We start from the raw sequence: 19,650 nt of genomic DNA on the forward strand, positions 1-19,650 counted from the left end.
AAAAAAAAAAAAAAAAAAAAAAAAAAAAAAAAAAAAAAATTTCAGCATATATTTTGAAGAGGGGGGAGGAGTGGGGGAAGGGCTCAAAAACGGCTATGCCTAGGGCCCACGAAAGATATAATCCGGCTCTGTGCCTAGGGCCTACGAAAGGTATAATCCGGCTCTGCCTGGAACCCTCTTAAAATGGATTTTTTGAAAAAAAATTAAGAAAAACAATGATTTTTTTAATTTTTTCAAAATGATATGAATATTTTTTAGTTCTAATTTAATAAAATAAAGTTAAATTTAATTTATTATGACTTATTTTAATTTTAAATATGCTTTCTTAAATGAAAAGATGTATAAATACTTTTATATTTGAATAAATAGAAAATATATGAGAAACAAATTTAAATCTGAGGACCCCAAAAATTTGAATGGCCTAGGGCCTCGCATACGCTTAATCCGCCCCTGCATTCAGGTTACAAGTTAGTTGATAAATTATTTATAAAATAACGATGCCATGCTCATACTTTTTCCTTTATTGTAGGTTTCTGACTTAATTGAACATATTTATAATGAAGAAAAGTTAACAGAGCTTAATGTCAGGCTAAGATTTTTCTTTTGCTGTATTTTGAAAGAATTTCTATCAGGTCCGTTTCCGTACTGTGATGTTCTTCCCTTTGGTTCTTCAGTGAATGGAATTGGAAGGCATGGTTGTGATTTAGATTTAATGATACGTCTCTATCCTGAAAAAGTAAATATTTTATTGAATTCATAACTTATTATTTTTTGTAACTTTATCATGAAAGTACGTAATTATGTGTACGTTCGCAAGTACATTCCCATATACTCTGATTGTAATTTTAGTGCCATATAATAGGACAAATTTTCAAATTGTTCTGAAAAGCATTGTTTGATGGTATGTGTGGATAAAACCTATTCAGGCTGTAAGGTTTTGTGAATTATGCTGTTAACTTACGGAAATTTAATAAACTTGTAAAGGCTTTTCTATTGAATAACAATGCTAAGTAATAGTTTGATTTAAAAATGTTACCTTTGGAAAAAGTTTACTCATTGTATTGCTACAAGTCTTTAATTACTTTTCTTTTTTGGGTATTGAAAATGGGCAAGTTTGTAAAACTTTTTTGAAAAACACAAAGCTGGAATGCTTGCTGACTTCATTTGTTAGTTCCAATGATTCAATTTAATTACTTTAAAATCAATATATTAATAAAATTTGTTATTCTTTGTTTCTTATTACAAAACCGAAATATTGTTAAAAAAATTATTTCATTACAGGTTCTGAACATATATGCGTTTCCTGCCTTACTCCTTTGCTTTTTTACTTCAAATTACAATATTAAAAATTTAATCATAGCTAATAAGTAATTTTTTTATTGTAATTTAGCTCTTAGACGTAGAACTAAGGACAAAATTGATGGAATGGTTTACTGTATTCTTACCAATAATTTTTTTGCTAATTAGACGTCTATAAAAAAATTTATCAAGAAGGATAGTGAATATATATTTGAGAATGTTAAATAAAGAGTTATTTAATATCTTCTATTTATCTTCCATTTTGTTTCAATGCAGTAAATTTGCTTAAAATGTGGACTTTTTCATTGGTTAATAATAAAATTAAAATCATAAGTATTAAGAAATTACATTTTCTTGTTTCTTTCTTTTTGTCAGCTTAAAAATGCCAACAAAATTTGTTTAATGTTTGTGTGTAGCTTTTTTAAAAAGTGCTTAAAGGTCTTTTTTTAAAAGTGCTTTATATAACCTCTTCGAAAATTTTTTTTCTTTACCGTGGTGATTTTCGCCACTTGTTATACAAACACATTGCTCTATTTAACATTTTCACAATTCATTTAACCACAATCCATTTTGGCCTACCGTAGGTCTATAGTGTATGAAATCAATCATTTTACATGTTGGATGAAATATTTGCAAGTCTGCACATGTATCTACTGAGCTGGATTCTCAGAGATTCTAGCACTCTCATTCTGATGTATTTTTTAAGATATTCTCAATTTCAGGCTTTATTTTCCAAACTCTGAAATTGAACCGAAAAATCTTTCGATCTTTTTATGGTGGCTAATATAATCAGGAAAAAAGTTTTTTGTCCAAAACTAGACATTTTATCAAGATCATGTAGTCTGAAAATTTTTTGCATTTTGTTAATGTATTTAATGCTTAAAAATATTTTTTAAGAGCTTAAAATGTACTTAAAGCGTGCTTTTTTTGTTGAAATATTTGGCTATGCACCCTTTGCGTTTTTGAAGTGAAAGTAGAAGAATATGAACTGACTTTGAAGATTAATATTAACTGGCTTTGCAAAATTTGAAGTATTTAAAATATTTTGAGAATTTTTAAAAATTCTGTTATTAAAAATTATTATTAAGAAAAGCTCCTATAACATATAAAAAATTGCATTTTAATTATGTTTTAATATTATGAATTATTTTAATGTCATTCAATATCTTTATTTGAAATAGTATATAAGAGTTTTTAATCTTTAAAAAAAATTTTTTTTAGATAGATACAAGCTCTGAATTGTATTTTGTCAACAAGACCTGTGTGGGAGACATTAAAAATTTACAGCGAAGAGTAGTACACTGCATAGGTGATTTGTTGCGAACTTTTTTACCTGGTATTACTTCTGTGAATAAGATTTTACATGCTAGAGTTCCCATTGTCAAACTGGATCACAAGATTTTAGGCATGGAGGTTGATATTTCTGTAAATAATTTGTAAGTTTCATCGATTTTTAAATGCATTTTATTTATCATACTAGTAAATTTAGATTTTTATGTCAAATTATGTTGTGAAGTCAACATATTTCAAGTGCTATAAAAATGAACCTGCATTTCAAGACCTGCCTCAGAACAGAAACAAAGGTAATTTGAAATATAAATTGCAGAGTTGCTAACAGAAAATGAAAAAAAAAAAGGAGAAACAAAGCAAGAAGAACCACTGTAGCTGAGAAAAAAATACAGTGGCAAGTCAGGTTGAAATGTATTTTCCACTTGCTACGGAGAGGTAGTGTGAAACTTATATCGTTATCACCCTTCATATCAATATAACAAGATTCCAGGGCATCAAGATGAGCTGATGTTACTGGGGTGGAAATAATTTTGGCATTGTTGAAATTGAATTTATGCCACAGATGCCTATGATGTGCTGCAGTTGATGATTTCTCGTGTTCTTGATAATGAATTGATCAATCGTGTTCCTTGAGTCTAACTTTTAAAGTGTGCCTAGTTTGTCTCATGAAACCAAGGACGCATGGACTAGAAATGTGGTAAATGATCCAGTGATTATAAATGCTAATAGGATCTTTAAGAGACTCAAATTTAATTTTGTTAACTAGCCTTAAATTAATGAATTTAAAACAAAAGCGAGAGAGGATATATTCAAAATTTAATAACAAATGGAACAAAGCAATGGCAAAGTAATAAAATTGCTGAAGGATTAGAAGAAAAGAGATGTTTGGGTTTATTGAGTTTAGCTAGAGCTGAATCAACTATAATTTTGTTAAATCCACAATTAACAGCAAATGAGCTGAGGAAGTTAAGTTCAGAGTTAAAAGAGTTAAGGTTAAGTTTCGCGATATATCTTTTATTAAGAATACGAGAAATCTTCAATTGCTCCACATTGTTGGAATCTTAGGCATAAATTCAATTTCAACAATGCCAAAATTATTTCCACCCCTGTCTCATCAGCTCATCTTGATGTCCTGGAATCTCGTTTTATTTATATGAATGCTGATTCCCTTGTTTTGACATTAGTTTTCACCATCTTTTCGTAGTGTACAGGATGCATTTTACCCTGTTTGTTACTCTCGGCCACAGTGATTTTTCTTGTTTTGTTACATCTCTTTTTCCTTTTTCCCTGTTCAACATTACATTTCATAATTTCAAATCACTTTTGTTTCTTATCATTCACATCTGGCATGACTTGAAAATGGACGACTATTTTTGAAGTGCTGGAAATGTGTCGACTGTTATTTATATTATGTATTTTTAAAGCAAATTAAGCTTTTAATCAGGTAATATCTTAATGCTTTAGTTTATTGGGAATATTTATTTAATGTAATGTGAAGTGTTTCTGCCATTTCAGTTTTTAAAAGTATTTTAAACTACTTTATAAAATGTATTATTTTAGACCATTTGATGAAAAAAACGTCCTAATTTAAATAATGAATGATAAAGGTCATTATTTAAATTTATAAATCATATACTTCAGAACCTAAAATTGTATACAAATTTCAATACTGCAGTGGGGTGCAAAATACAGAAAATTAGGGCATATTTGTTAGTTTAAAATGTGAATAAATTTTAATGAAAAACATTGAAAAAATAAAATACAAAACTAATAAATATGAAACTGATGATAATTCATTCTGAAAACATAAAGCTGAACTATATCTTTTGACTCTAACTTTGTTATGAAAGTTAGAGTCAAGAAATATAAAACACATTAGTAGTTTATCTATCAAAGAAAAGTAAAGGCGAAATCTATGGTAGGAGAATAAGCAAAAATTAAAATCAAATTTCAAGATGATGTCAACATCTGGTGTTAAAAGAAGAAATGTTTCCATATACTTTATGTATAGTTTTACAGACTTACATTTACTGAGGGTGTATTATTTTTTAATAAAAACCTCTTTTTCAAAGATTATGTCTGGCAAAATAATTAATTTTTGAATCATAGTAATCAAACTAAATTAATATATAATTTATTCCAATTCATCATTATTTATTATTAGTATTTCTTGCTATAATTAGATTTGGCTATTATTATTAAAAAGTGCTTCTCTTAGGCAGATTTAGATGTTTGGAAAGAAATACTTTTTATTAAAAAACAGTAAATGTTTTTTTTTTTTTTTTTTTTTTTTTTTTTTTTTTTTTTTTTTTTTTTTTTTGGTAAAAGACCCTTCTGGGGAAAAATTTTCTTTCTCAAGGATATGGAAACATTTCTTGCTTAACATTAGTTGTAGACATTACTGCTTGCTTTTAAAGTTTAGATTTCTTAGTTCGATTGATTTTTAAGTTCAGATTACTGCTTGCTTTTAAAGTTTAGATTAGATGAGTTAGATCATTGGAACTACCAAGTATTTTATGTCTTTTGAATTTAACCTTCTTATTGACAGATTTAGTTTTAGGTCTTATGTACTTTACACATCTCCTTTGTAATGTTCTTCGTTACTAATTTTCATTTTGTACTGTAGATGATGCTTCAATGTAGCATTGAAACTTTATGCAATTTTAACCCATTCAGAATTGTAAACGCTTTAAGAAAATCAACTTTCTTTCAAAAGAGAAACTAACCATTTTGAGCACCACCTATTCTTCTAGACCAAATCCATTAATAATTCTTGAGATCTGGTTAATTTATGGGTAGTGAAATACCTGGTCATGGCGTTTTGCTCTACCATGTGACCAGACCAGGTCTATTCACAATGCTTTTATTATTTAACTTCTGAAGTATAGGATTTCAGAATTTTTATGCTAGTTTTTATCTCTTATTATTATCTATACAAAGTTTATTTCTTCAAATATTAGTTAAACTAATAGAATAATTTTTTATTTTTATAGTACAGAGAATGATTTTTTAACTCTTTATTTATATATGGTTTTAAATCTTTCTCCTTTTATTTTCTTTGCTGTTAACAAATTTGTTCTGAAAAAGTGTTTAATTTTATTTTGTCTAATCTTTCAGGGCACCGATCCTCATGTCTGAGCTACTATATTTCTGTGGGGAGGTAGATTCACGAATTAGACCTTTAATATACGCTGTAAAGAAATGGGCACGAGAAACAGATATTACTAAGAGCTCACCTGGCTCATGGTTTACTAATTTCTCACTCACATTATTAGTAGTTTACTTTCTACAGAATAGGCCTACACCTGTATTGCCTCCTCTAAAAGAAATTATAAATATCATAGGTAAGAAATTATAAATATCATTTTTTTTAAATATTGTATCTACTTGAACTTTATGTTTGATGTATATTTACGTTAGTTTTGTGTGAATATGGATGTATTTATTAAGAAACTTGAGTCAGTATTTGTTTTCCATTGTATGTGAAATGGATGGTTATAATTAATTTTATACATTGAATATTGTTTTTCACTATAAATTTATTTATAACAACTGTATTTTAAGATGCTGAATTTAAATCTTAGCTCCTGTTATGTAATAATGAATTTCGTTTTTAATACAAAGTGTACATACATAGTTAAAAGAGCTCATATTCAAAAAGAGCTCAAATTGCAAAAAGAGAAAGAAAAAGTTACAATTATCAAAATTTCAAGTTAAGTTAAATTCCTATATTACATTTAGTACTGTGAAATATAGGAAAGGTATTTTCAATTATTTTTTTCTTATTATTTTGTCTTTATTATTTAAATTTATTACTGTCCAGTGTTCACATATTTTGCTGAAAAGGGGTACTGCATTGTCCTTAGTTTATTTAAAAAGCAATGAATGATCATAACCAGTGGAACATGTTGCTTTAAGTTGATAAAACTTGTGCTAAACGTTGGAGGGTTAATTGCCTCAATCCTAATTATTAACCTAAGCAGTGTTAGAAACACTGTAAATATGATCACATAATTTGATGTAAAAGTATTGCAAACAAAGACCTTTTTACCCTGCCCAGTAACAGTTTGGAAAGAAAAGTAGCTAGTGCTTAAAAAGGTTAGTTTCTTCTTTGGAAGGAGGAACACTTTTAGTTTCATTTCCCAAAAGAGGAAGCATTGCTGAATTAGTTAAGCTCAGTTTTCCTTTCTTTCATTATTTGGATTTGTTATAATAACATATGTATACAATTTAAATAGCATTATTAGCAAAATTTCAATATTTTTATCATCGCCATGAAAATATAGTTCTTCTATAGCTTTAGATTTTCTTTTAAATAATTAAACTGAAAAATCACACATGAATGCATAACTTTTGCTACCATACTTAGGGCAACCACACGGTCCTTTTTTTCCCTCCAATGTCTTCTTTTGAAGATTTGAAAGTCTGTTTAAAGTGTTTCAATTACGCTAAAATTGCTATGATCGTTCACATCATTTGAAAGCCAGCAATATTGACGTTAAGAAACTGTCATATATATCAGTACCCCAATCCATGACCCTGGACTCATTTACTGATTTTATTTTATTTTTATTTATAACCGTCGTTGAACAGCAGACCCAATGTTTTTGGTTTACAACTACTAATGTCCAACTCCGTAACCTTGAAATTTTGAACCCAATCCAGAAAACAATGGAACTCCTGTATCAAGTATAGGGATAAATTTGCCTTCGGTGAGGACTTTTTGATGGAACTAACCCGCATTTGCGTTACATGGAGAGGAAGACCACGAGAACCACCCACGGTTAGCCTGATGGCAAGGGGACTCTTACCCATAATCCGTCTACCACTGAGGATATACATCATCGCTGTGGTCGGTGCAAGCCGGATCGTATCAACCAGCCATGGCTGATATTGAGGATATTTATATGTAAATAAAACTTCCTGCTATGAAATTTTATAATGGCAATTTAAGGATCATTTGCTTTACTGTTTTTCAAAAATGAAAACAAATCTTGTCTGATTAAGATTAGTTGTTTCAAAAATTTGAATTGAAATTGTTTCAAAAATCTGAATTGAATTTTCAAAGCCGTTGTGGTATATCTAGAAGATGAATTTGTAGTTCTAAAATCAATAAATTTCTTTTTAGTTGTGGCATATTTATTTTTTGTTCTAATTTCTAAGGAAGTTTACACCCAAAGTACTTAACCAAGTATTAAGGCTTTTTATTTATCTTTGTGGATTTATGGTTTTAATGATTTTTAGTATTCTTGAATTATTTATGAGAAAAAGCATTATATTTTTTAAATTGTGAAATTTATAAAAAGTATGAATTGCAGGTCCCTCCACTTATCTAATACTTATTTTCAACAAATGCAGTACACAATCCTTAAAATTATTAAAAAAAGGTATTAACCAATGTCCTAGATTAATAAAGTGTGTATCCCATTTTATTAGAAGCCACATAGGTTACTCATTTTTCTTTTGCCAGATGTTAATTATCACTTTTCTTGACAGAGTTTTGAATGTTTTTAAAAAATGAATCTGTTTTACTCTATGCAAAAACAAGCTATCAAACTTTTGATTCACCTTGCAACTTAATGTAAATGCAAGATCTCCCTCATTTATTGTTTAGAATCTGTTGTAAATTTATGTAAATTGTGCCTTAATTCTACTTTTACCTTCCAATGTTTTCATATTTTTACTTGCATTGAAAGTGTTTACCTATATTTTATGTAGAAATTATATTAATTGTTTTTAATTAGTTCTACTTTCATTCATTGATTTTTTTCTTCATAGTCATCCTAGAAAAATTAAAAATATTTACATTTTATGTGATAATATCTTATTAACAGAAAACATGTGACAAAAGTAGCATGAAAAATTTCAATTCTGCTGAGATCACAAGATAAATAAGCTTGGGAATCCTACCTTAGAGTGCTTACTATTGTGCTGAGCTATCAACTTTTCATACTCTTTATTCTAGAATTTTTTAATCTTAATATTCTATAAAGATTGACTGTGACAGCTCAATTGTAAAGAATTGAGGTTTTATCCTAGTGACAACTTGAAGCCTACCCAGTTTCAGATCACTGGGTACTAGCTTTTCTGGGAGGTAAAGGCATTCAGTGCACACTGCTGGCCACATTGCCACCATCATGCCATTAGTCAAGAAATCGGGGAGCCGTAACTTTCATGATCCCCCTGGTCCCCAATGGACTGTTGTGAGAATAATTATCTACTCTAAAAGATTGATAAATCATATTTGGTTTAAAAAATTGTCGTTAGTTATTATTTCAATTAAATTTAACTTTTTACGTTTATTTTTTATCAACATTAATCTTATTAGAAAAATTATGTTCCTGTTAAGTCTATAAATTAGTCTGAAAAAATTTTGATATGATATTAAACGTGATCACAATATATTTTCCTTTATTGCTATGTATTTACCTTATTAAATTAAACTTTTAAATTTATCTTCATTTTGTTTGTAATAATCACATTTGCATTATTTTATTTTGTTTAATGTTTTACTTTATTTTAGCTTTTTGTTTCTCCAGATTTCATAATAGTAGAAGTACATTTTTGTGGTACACATTTTTTCCAAAGTTTTAATTCAAGTTCATTTAGATTTTTTTAGAACAGTAAAATTAACAGCGTTATTTTTTAAATTTGTAATCGATAATTTTTTTTAAATGCAGGAGCTGAATTTACTGATGAATACAGATTTGAATATTTAATGACTCTTCCAGAATTGCAAGCTAAAGCCTCTCTAAACAAAGAATCTATAGGTATTTTATTTTGTTACAAAGTGTAAAACAGTAGTTTTATTTTCTTTTTACTGAAAAATGTTTAAATATAGAAGTTCAGAATATATTGAATTAAACAATTACGAAAATAGTGAATGAAAAATAACTAACATAATTCTTATATTTGAGCACAACTCATAAATGTAAAGTTGCAGTTAATTATCAAATTGGTTGAAGCATAATTTGACTGCATTTATCAAAATAGAAATAAAATAAAAAAAAAGAAATTATGTGGAATATTAAGTCTAAAGGTGAGGAAAAATTATTACAAGACAGAACCACATGTAGGTTCTGTCTTGTATAAATACAAATCTACGTACAAATTAATCTTAATAATAGTATTTCATCTATGCAAGATTTTTTTTTAATTGGGATCACAAATTAACTTCAAAGCAACTTATTTTCTCTTATTAGAATGTACTGTATATGGAATTCTTTGGTTAAATATGTGTCTCATAAGCACAAGGCCTCATGCTGATTATTTTTCCATATCATACAACTCCATTTGTTTTCATTAACTTAAGTATGGTTTAAGGGTATAGAAAACATAACAAAAGTCTTCTTTGTTTTCTCCACAGTTTAAAATAGCTATACACAATTGGGTTGTAACAATGATTGCATTATTTTAGTGTAGGAATGTGTGTAATTAGAGACATTTTTAAATGCATTAATTCATTACAGTTAAAATATCAGATGTAATTTTTATAATACAAATTTTTAAAATTGAAATATATGCTACATATGAGTGTAAAGAAAGAAGAGTGATATTGTGTGTAGTTAAAGCTAGTGTAGCTAAAATGATAACATTTATTAAAAAAAAATAAAGGAAACTGTGTTCTTTTATATTCCTCTTACAATTTTTTCCGACCTGCATTTTATGTAAATACTTTAGTTTTATGTATTCCATCTTTATATATTTATGTCATGATTTGCTGTTTTAAATCAATCGCTAAGCATACACTAAAATTATTATTATTTTGTTTTAGATATTACTGTTAACTAAAAGAAAAAAAAAACAATTTATTTATATTTTTAATTCATGTCAGCTATAATAACTATTTTAAGCTCTCTTTTTTATGTATTTCATGCATTTTCTTGTTGACTACACATAATTAAAAAATTTGTTTTTTGTAGATTTTTAAATTAATTATTCTTTTCTTAATTGAAATCTATAAATATTTAGCTTTGGCTTCCTTTATGCTGTTATAAACAATACAATCATAACTTTCTAATAAATTATTTACACCTATAAAGTATGATTATTGTAAGCAATATGACTTGACACATGCTGAGATAATCATTGATAATAGTTGTTGAAGAGAAGAAACATTATATTTTGCATTAGCTGTATGTTAGATAGACGACTAGAAGCAGAAATGTGACTAATTTTAAAATTATATCAATAACTTTTAAATCTAGTATTTATAGTTTTTTTCCCCAGAATACTGAAGAAAAAATTTTTTTAATAATGTTGGCCTTAGTTATTAGTAAATTTTCAGTGCAAAACTACTCCTAAAAAGTTTTAACCGCAAAAAAGTTAATGAAATTGTGATATAATTTGATTGTAAATATTGCTTGAAAAAAAAAGCAATAGCTCGGATGTATGCATACTTATTTCTATACTTTATGAAAGGCTATTTTTTATACCTTCTTTATGAAGGCTATTTTCTATACCACAAGAAGTGCTGTTTCAGTATCAAGATACAGAATAAATTTAAGAGACCAAAGGGCAGTGCTATAGAATTCAATTGAATTTGAAAGTACTGCAGATGACAGTTTGAATATTTTCCCTTGCATTTCTTATGCCACTACAATAGTAACTCTTCTAAATTTTAATGCAATTTTAACTCACATCAAGCATTTTTTCTTTTTAAATTTTGTTGATTTATTTCATTTTAATGACATTGTTTATAATAATTATCTAAATTAATAATTTTTTTTATTCCAATTACCATGCCATATTTTATCAGTGTCCTAAAAATGAGCTGCATCTGAAAAACTGATTAAAGAAAAGTTAACAGAAGGAGACATATGCAGTTTATTATGTGCTCTGTATGCAATTGTCATATTTATTATCACTAAGTTTTAAATTAGTTATAAAATTAATCAATGAAGTATGTTTCAATTGAGTACTATCTGCTATAAAAAAAGTTTTTTGAAATATTTACCATATTCTGAAACTACAGGGTTTACTCTGAAGATAAAATTAACTGAGACTTTTAAAAACATTTAAAAGATTTGATATGCAGTGGAAAACATTTGTTTTTTTTAGTTTCTAAGCTAGTAACACCATCTGTTGACAAACTTTGTGACTAATTTTGAAACTTGGTTAGAACAAATGTTGTGGTTTGCTTCGCAAAACATACATATCTGTATCCTTACATTTTTTAATTGATTTTTTAAATCATTATTCATTTTTAAAACATTAATTATATGGAAGAAATTGCTTTTTCTAAATTTTTTGTAATATTATTAAAAGTTTTTTTCTTTCTTTGTATAGCTGTTCTCTTACAGGAGTTTTTATTATATCTGGGATCCCATCCATTTGAGGACAGATGTATATCATTAATGACTGGTTCTGCCATAGAAAGATCATCAGAATTTCCAGTGTGGATTCAGTACCCACTTGAGGAGGATTTAAATGTTTCAAAAAATGTTTCACAATATGAACTATGGAACACATGCAGGAAAGCTCGTGCTTCAGCTAAGTTCCTTACTACTAATCTTAATGCTAAAAGTCTCCACTTAAAGGACTTATCTATATTGCTTGGAATTGCCGAGGTGTTGAAACTTGATGAGAATAAGTCAAAGCGGGTGGATGTGAAAACTATCATGGGTAGAGATGACCGAAATGTAAGAAAACCATTAAGGAGAATAAGTTGATAATTGTAAATAAATTAGTTTTTAAAAACTTGCTTTTTTTTACTTTCATTGTTATTTTAAATCAATAATTCTCATTGATTTCAAATGAGTGTGGTTTGTTGAAAACTGTTTTGCATAAAATTTAAAGTAATTTTTGAAATCGAATTAAGTTTTATTTTTAGTTTCAGTAAAATTTATTATTAGTTATAAGTTTTATTATTAGTTTCAGTTCAGTTTATTGATTGCATGAATTCCTGCTCTATTATTATTATTATTTTACCATTTTCATCTATTGTTTTTGTGTGGATTATTAGTTTTTATAATTTGTACAATTTATTATTTTTGTAGAACAGAATTTCCTACTGGTGTTCCTTAAAGTGTGCAATATTTTTGATTATCTTAATGAAAAAAGATTCCTGGATTTTATCAGGGATGCGTGTTAATATATTTGATCATTTCTTAACGAATAGCATCTCTCACCTATGCCCTATGCTTTATTATTTAATGATGCTAATTGTCAGTTGATGTTATCATTACGGTTTGTGCAGAAACATAACATCGTTTAACATTTTTTGATTTTTAACAAATTTTCAAGAAACACAAAATTAGTACTTTTGTTTGAAAACAGTTCAGTTATTCTAATTATTTATTTATTTATTTATTTTTTTGAAAACAGGATTTGTTTTCCTTTTTTCATTATGATCTTTAAAGCAGTCAGTTTTATAAGTTGTGTAAGAAACCATAACTGTTTAATCACATATTACCAAAAAATAACATGAAACTGTTTTATTTTAATGAACAACAAAATTTTAAAATTGAAAATTAGTCCACTGTTTTTAAAACTGCCTTTTACTAAATTGTTTTCTGAGAAATTCAATTATTTTCTTATTCTTAATTGAAAATATAAAGTTATACACATGAATTCCAACATAGTAAAGTTCAAGCATAATACTTTCTTTTAGTATTTAATTGTTTATTTTTGACTGAAATTTTAATTTTGACTATGTTTACAAGAAGTGAACAATTATCTGTTTATGTTGCAAGACTATGTGATGGATATTAAGATTTTCGTTGACAAAATATTGTGTTTTCCTTGGTACACTAAATACTTTGACACTTTGCTATGTGCCTATACATCAGACTTTCTTGCAGATTTCTATTCAGGTTCTATTTTTATCTAGATATGTGCTCTTCAGGAACTACTAAAATATAGGTTTCATTATAGATTGTACCATATTGCAATTATTTTACTGGTAAATCCCTAAAAATGTGTTGTTTCCACTTCATTATGAAGCCAATAGGTCTTCATCATTCCTTTTCCCTGAAAAAAGTATTAAGCTATAATCTTTTTTAAATTTTAGTTGCATAGTCATGAAAATAAAGTGAATATTAATTCATAAAGTCTGCTAAAAACTAAGATACATAAGAAATGGCATGTATGTTATTACATCAGGAAGTAAAAAATTTAAAATGCCAAGTAAAATTTGTAACGCCGAGGTGAGAACAGGGTAACTTGAAAATTTTGAGAGAAAATGCTAATTTTTAATAAAACTTTTTTCTCTTTTGATTTCATAAATTATGCATAGAAGTGTAGGGTTAATTACTGCATTGGGTAATGACTGCATGCAAAAATTTTTATTTAAATTTTTAATTATTTTTGCATAAATGTTGTTAAATTTTCTTAATATAGTGCTCAATTTTTTTCTCCTTCAAGGCATGGATGGTTATAGCCTTGTTTGGTTGAAGCTTACTTTAAACTCTTATATGGCAAATCTATTGACAATCTCATTATTATTTCTGGATGCAATCATCCTAAAAACAATGTATGTCAAAATTTCATAACACTGGGAGACAAGTTTTTTGTTGCATCTATGCAAATACTCGAAATTCAGAGGAACTATTGAGCTGACAGCTACAATCAGGACTATTGAGCTGACAGCTACAATCAGGACTCGAAAAACTCAGAAATTTTACCCGTCCCCGAGGACGGCTTGTCCAACAATGTACCTGTCCTTCTTTGAAAGTAACTCGTAGCTTCTAAATAAATAAAAATATAATTTTCTCTTATTTATTACAAACATTTATTTAAATTGCACAATGAATTAGTAGTTACTAGGATTACAAATACAAGGATTGCATTATACAGTAATAAAAGAAATACTAGCTTACTAATAGTAACCTAGTATTAGAGGATCATTTTAGAAGTGAGGAGCTAGACTTTTGTAAGATAACAAAAATTTAAAATGTATTGTGAACATTAAAGGGAAAATAGCCGTCTGAGCGGACATCGTATTCGAGAAATTCGTTGTCTGCGGGAAATTTTTGACCTCCGAGGACGGGCGGTTTTTCGAGTCCTGGCTACAACCATTGTTTTTATGGAGAAGGTATAGCCTTTTCTAGAAGCAGCAGTCCATTTGAGTATTATAAGACAGCCTGATATAAAGAAGTTAAGCTACTGATCTAGTTTAGTTATGACCTGACATACTGAATTGAAAATAATTACATATTAAAGAACTTTCAAAAATGCCTTTTTTAATTAAATAAAGCTGTAAACTAGCACGCATCATTGAAATTATCTTTTAAATATTTGAAGAAAAAAATTCTCTGCAATTTAATTTATAACAATGCTTAATGCCCTACCAGGGGTAAAAATTTATTTCTCTAATGTCTCTCCCAAATGAACAAATTTAAATTTTTGAATGATTTTTAGGATCGGGGGCTAATATGTCCTCTTTTACTTTTCCTAATTTGAGGAACCAAGCAGAAACATAAATGTAAAATACATAGCGAACAGGCAAAAATTCTGAATCAGCATAAAAGAAATTTAAACAAGAATTTAACAAACATTTAAACGAGAACAGTTTTAATTTTATGAAAATAATTAGCAGTCAGTGTTATTCAACTTCTTTAATTTATATCTATAAAAATCTTACTTTCACTTCAGTTTCTCCTCTATAAATAATGTTGAAAGTTTTGAACTCGTCTAAAAGTCGTTTCGTCTCATGACTGACGTGAATTTTCAAAGCTATGAAAATAAAGTTATATAAAATTGTGACAATTTCACTTAAAATATTATTATATCACTGATATTTAATTTAACTACAGTTCTTGTTTAAAAAATTTAACTATGTAAAAAGCCTCACATTATTTTTTTAAAACTTAATTAAAGTAAATTTTAAATTTAATTAGTCAAATCTATATATTTCACACTATTTTTAAACATTAAAAAATAAAGCAAAAGGTAATTGCACAGTTTATTTTTAAAGAAAGATTAATATTATTATTAGAGTAAGGTTTTATATGATCGAAATTGTTTGAACATTATAAACATTGGAATTCAATTATAAATGGAAAATAAGTTAGTTAATGTTTTGCAGCATTGCTTTAATCATTGCATTTAAATGATCTTGAATGAAATAAACATGTTTTCGAATGTCTGTTTGTCCATCTTATGGACATTAAGTAGAATTAATATGTTACACTACACCTCAGCTTTGTTTTTAGGAGCAAATTTATGTCTTTACTTTTCATCATAAATTTTCAATTGGGTTAAGATCTGTTGTATTAGCTGGATACACTATTACTGTAATTTTGCGTTACTCTAGCCAGATCTTAGTGGACTTTAAGTATGGGGTGAAGTTAAAAAATAAAATCAACTTCAAATAAGTCTTCTGATAACGGAATTGTATTGTGCTCGAAGATATCTTGATATATATTTATCTTGTCTTTAAAGAAGCTCATCCTTCCAAGTGTATTTTCGCTCATGCAATTACCATTACTCTACCAGCAAGTTTTACCGAACATTTCAGGCACTCTCAATGTTTTTTGTTTCATCCTCCTTCATTTGGAACGCCTTGATTGCCACCAGATTCAGAATATACTTTCATCACAAAATATCTTTTTGATGTTTCCAAACCTCATAATATTCTTGATTTCAACCACCTCATTTTTGCAAGCTTTTGTTGAACAGTCTTAAGTGTTTTTGAAAAATGAGATTTCAACTTTTCAGATGCCGTAATCTTACAATTTAGAAACGTCAATTCCTTCTTTTCTATGAAAAAGGAATTTATTCCTTAAATATTTCTTTCCTAGGAAAAAGGAATTAATTGATTCTTTCCATATTTGATGTAAATATCGTACATTCTTAAATCTATTTTTTTTTAAAAAAAAAACTTTTGCCTTCAAATATCTGTTATCTCTGGCTAAAGTTTTCATTTTTCGGAATATATTTATCCGGTACTGTTGTAATATTCTACTAACTCTTGATTGATATTGATTCAAATAGTTGGCTATATATTGTTAATTTTTACCATGTCAATGTGTCATTAACTTGTACTTTCATTGATTCTGGAATATTATGTAAACGTCCCATTATGAAAGAAATTCTCAGCTTAAGACACTGAAAAAAAGTATTTTAAAAATAATTGTCTGCAATAAACCTAAAATTCTCATAATCTACTCAATTGTATACTTATTTTTCAAGAAGAAGATCATGGATATCCACACATGTGGACCAATGACATTAGCGCCAGCACATTGTTTATAAGCAAAATGGTGTGTTAAAGTTGAGCTAAGTTTCTCCACGTAAGTTAAAATGTTAATTAACATGAAGTTAATTAAATACACCGCAGTAATGCTCATCAAATTCATTGAGATATAATTCTTTCTTGTCTACGCCTTTTACTTAACTGAGATTTATTATATGTTTATGTATTTTATAGTAACTGTGATATTTTTTTGTTTTGCATGCCTGGCAACTTCGATGCATAATTACTTTGTTTATGCCTTATATGGCTTCATGCCTGTCTGTGTTAAGTAAGAGATATAGAGTGAAGGAATTGATACTTGGTGGGCTTTGCTTACTCCAAATAGAATGGAAAGAACAGTTGCTCATGTAAACAAATGCTGCATTTCAACAACCAATCAGGATCGAAATACCTTTTTCCAGTATCCTATTATTAACAAATATTATTATATTTTCTGTCCAATTAAAATAAATGTTCTAATATTTTGAGATTGAACAACAATTTTTTTAAAAATATTATATTTCTTGAAATATGAGCAGATTTTAAGCTAGTTTCATTATTTGAGGAATATAAATTCCTCACAAAAATATCGTTTGCATCGATGCATTATATACGTATAATACATAGTAAAGTGTTTTATTTTCATCAGATGAGAAAAATGGAGTTCTCTAGAATATTTTGAACCAGAGTTGTGTTTTTGTAAGAGCTTTTGTAAGAATGATATAAAATATACTCTAAAAAACTTATATTAGTTCAGGCAACAAAGGAAAGATGAAATCGAGAGTCTATAAGTTGTGTCCTATTTAAAAATAAGAAAAAGAACTTAGCTGGTGACGTTTTAAATCAGGGATGTTGGATGCAATCATGTTAAGATGCAGTCAAAAGTGTTTCTATTTAGTAATTGTTTATCAGTAAGAAAGTAATAATTTGCAAAGTAATTTTTGAGCTAACAGTTTGAGTACTATAGATACTCAGTTTCGTAAACCCCGCAGCAAGAGTAAAAAAAAGCAAAAGAACATAATAGTTATTATTTCTATTTGTGTTACATATCATATAATAACCATTGGAGGGAAGCGATTGTGAAAATTTTATTATTTAATTTTCATTAAATTTTTGCGTCACTCTTACAGTTTGTAAAATACTAGGGGATTTCGTTATTCTAAGAAAAATGTGGATTAATTATAATATCTGACATCTTATTAACGAGATTTGCTCGAAAGGAAAGTTACTGCGATACAGACTCGAGTATCTGTAGAATATGTGGACGTTTTAATTCGTGACTAAACCAGTTGTACAGAATAACTTTGAAAATGGAGGGGGGGGGGGGAACACTAAACGTATTAAAAGATCCTTGAACTTGCAAACGACGTTGTGTTCATAAAATTTCTTTTAAAAAATAAACTTTAAAGCCTTTTCTAGCTGAAACTTGAAACATTTTTACAATGATTGTTTGGAACTTTTCTCTCTGATAACCGTTGACTAAATGAATATGTAAAATGTTCACTTTTCCTAGAAAGGGGAGTAAATGTAACGTTTTTTTAAACCTCTCTGTTTTAAAAACTTCACCTCTAAGGAAATAATAACGCTATAATAAGTTCCTGGAGAAGGATTGATAAGATTTTTTAAAACTGAGTAATCATATTGCGTGCCTATAATATGTGTTTTCATTATTTTTGCTGATAACCATTTACAAAAATTTAGAAAAGAGAATTTTGCAATTTAATGAGTACAAGCTATTTTTTATAAATGTTGTACTTTTTTGAAGGTCGACAAATATACCACAAAAATTAAAGGTTCAAGAAAGAAAAAAAGTTTAAAGTGAAAAATTACGATTTAGACAATTTTCTGTGGAACCAGTAGTTGAGTTGTAAAGAGTTAAAATGTGTCTTTTATAGTTCTCCTTAGGGCTCTTCTTCGAAGACAATGTCATCATATGAAATAACTTTAGACACTTTAAAAGCCATGTTCTTTTTTTATTTACTCTCTTTAACCCCTTAGGGTATTTTTAGAAGTTATTTCGATATGGGGAAGAAAACTGCAGTTTGTTTTAAACTCAAACAAGGAAAACTGAAATGTTTATATATATATATATATACACACACTACAATAATGAAAGAAACAGCTTTCATCTTCTAACATTTTTTTAAATTTCTCAAGAAATACTAAAAGGATTATTAAGTTCTATAAATAAGTTTATAATTGTTACGTTCCTGCCTAATGGTTCCTAAGCTTTCAAAATCGCATGAACTGCACACCTCTAAAGTTACAAAATAATCCTTTTAGTATTTCTTCAGAAATTTCAAAAATTGAAAGTGTTTTTTCCATTATTTTAGGGTAGTGTATATCTAAACACAGGGTGAAAAGAAGTTTGAATATGATGAAATAGTTAAAGAACTATACATCGAAATAAAAAGTGAAACTAGACGCATTCAATATTTTTTAAAAGCCTTACAATGATGCCAAACTCGATCTCTCAATAATCTCGTGGTGGGCAACTTTGAAATCTTGAATAAATACCCGCATTTTTTATTGCAGATTCGGATTCTCCAGAGAAAAGTAATCCTATTTGAGTTGTAGGTTTATGCATTTTGTTTTAGATGGCCAAATCGCGATAGATTTGTAAGTTTGAGATAGATGTGTAAATAAAAAAAATATTCTTTTATATTTCAGCTCTTATATCTTTTATTTTTTTGTCACAGTGTCTTCTGACAAAATTGTGAACTATTTTTTTCGACGGAAACCCGGATCGCATGATCTACATAACTTGTATTTGCAGATTCATCTGAATCCGTTCAGTAGAACCGGACGTACGAACCTTTGAATTCTGTCAGTTTAATTTTAACTGTATATATATATATATATATATATATATATATATATATATA

General features: G+C 27.9%; 3 protein-coding genes across 4 annotated transcripts in view; 1 reads left to right on the top strand and 2 right to left on the bottom strand.

Moving 5' to 3' along the window:
* Positions 1–12,288, top strand: part of LOC107454591 (poly(A) RNA polymerase, mitochondrial) — a gene marked incomplete at its 5' end in the record, with an annotated part of 16,160 nt that extends 3,872 nt beyond the window's left edge. The window contains 5 exon segments of one of the 2 annotated variants that reach the window (XM_043057722.2): positions 530–736; positions 2,521–2,735; positions 5,707–5,933; positions 9,270–9,359; positions 11,878–12,288. In XM_043057722.2, the coding sequence (XP_042913656.2) occupies positions 530–736; positions 2,521–2,735; positions 5,707–5,933; positions 9,270–9,359; positions 11,878–12,260 (1,122 nt within the window). 2 annotated transcript variants of the gene reach the window in all.
* LOC107454592 (ubiquitin-conjugating enzyme E2 J1-like) overlaps positions 1–19,650 on the bottom strand; it is a 183,825-nt gene that overhangs the window by 17,511 nt on the left and 146,664 nt on the right. The window lies entirely within an intron of this gene.
* LOC139426046 (atrial natriuretic peptide receptor 1-like) overlaps positions 13,192–19,650 on the bottom strand; it is a 16,096-nt gene continuing 9,637 nt past the window's right edge. Inside the window, exons 5-6 of the mRNA XM_071183507.1 lie at positions 15,173–15,264; positions 13,192–13,560 (exon numbers count right to left, since the gene is read on the bottom strand). Of these exons, the coding sequence (XP_071039608.1) occupies positions 13,501–13,560; positions 15,173–15,264 (152 nt within the window). The 3' untranslated portion in view covers positions 13,192–13,500. The remainder of the gene's footprint in view (positions 13,561–15,172; positions 15,265–19,650) is intronic.

Source organism: Parasteatoda tepidariorum, chromosome 7 (assembly GCF_043381705.1).
Source record: "Parasteatoda tepidariorum isolate YZ-2023 chromosome 7, CAS_Ptep_4.0, whole genome shotgun sequence".
NCBI classification, from domain to species: domain Eukaryota; kingdom Metazoa; phylum Arthropoda; class Arachnida; order Araneae; family Theridiidae; genus Parasteatoda; species Parasteatoda tepidariorum.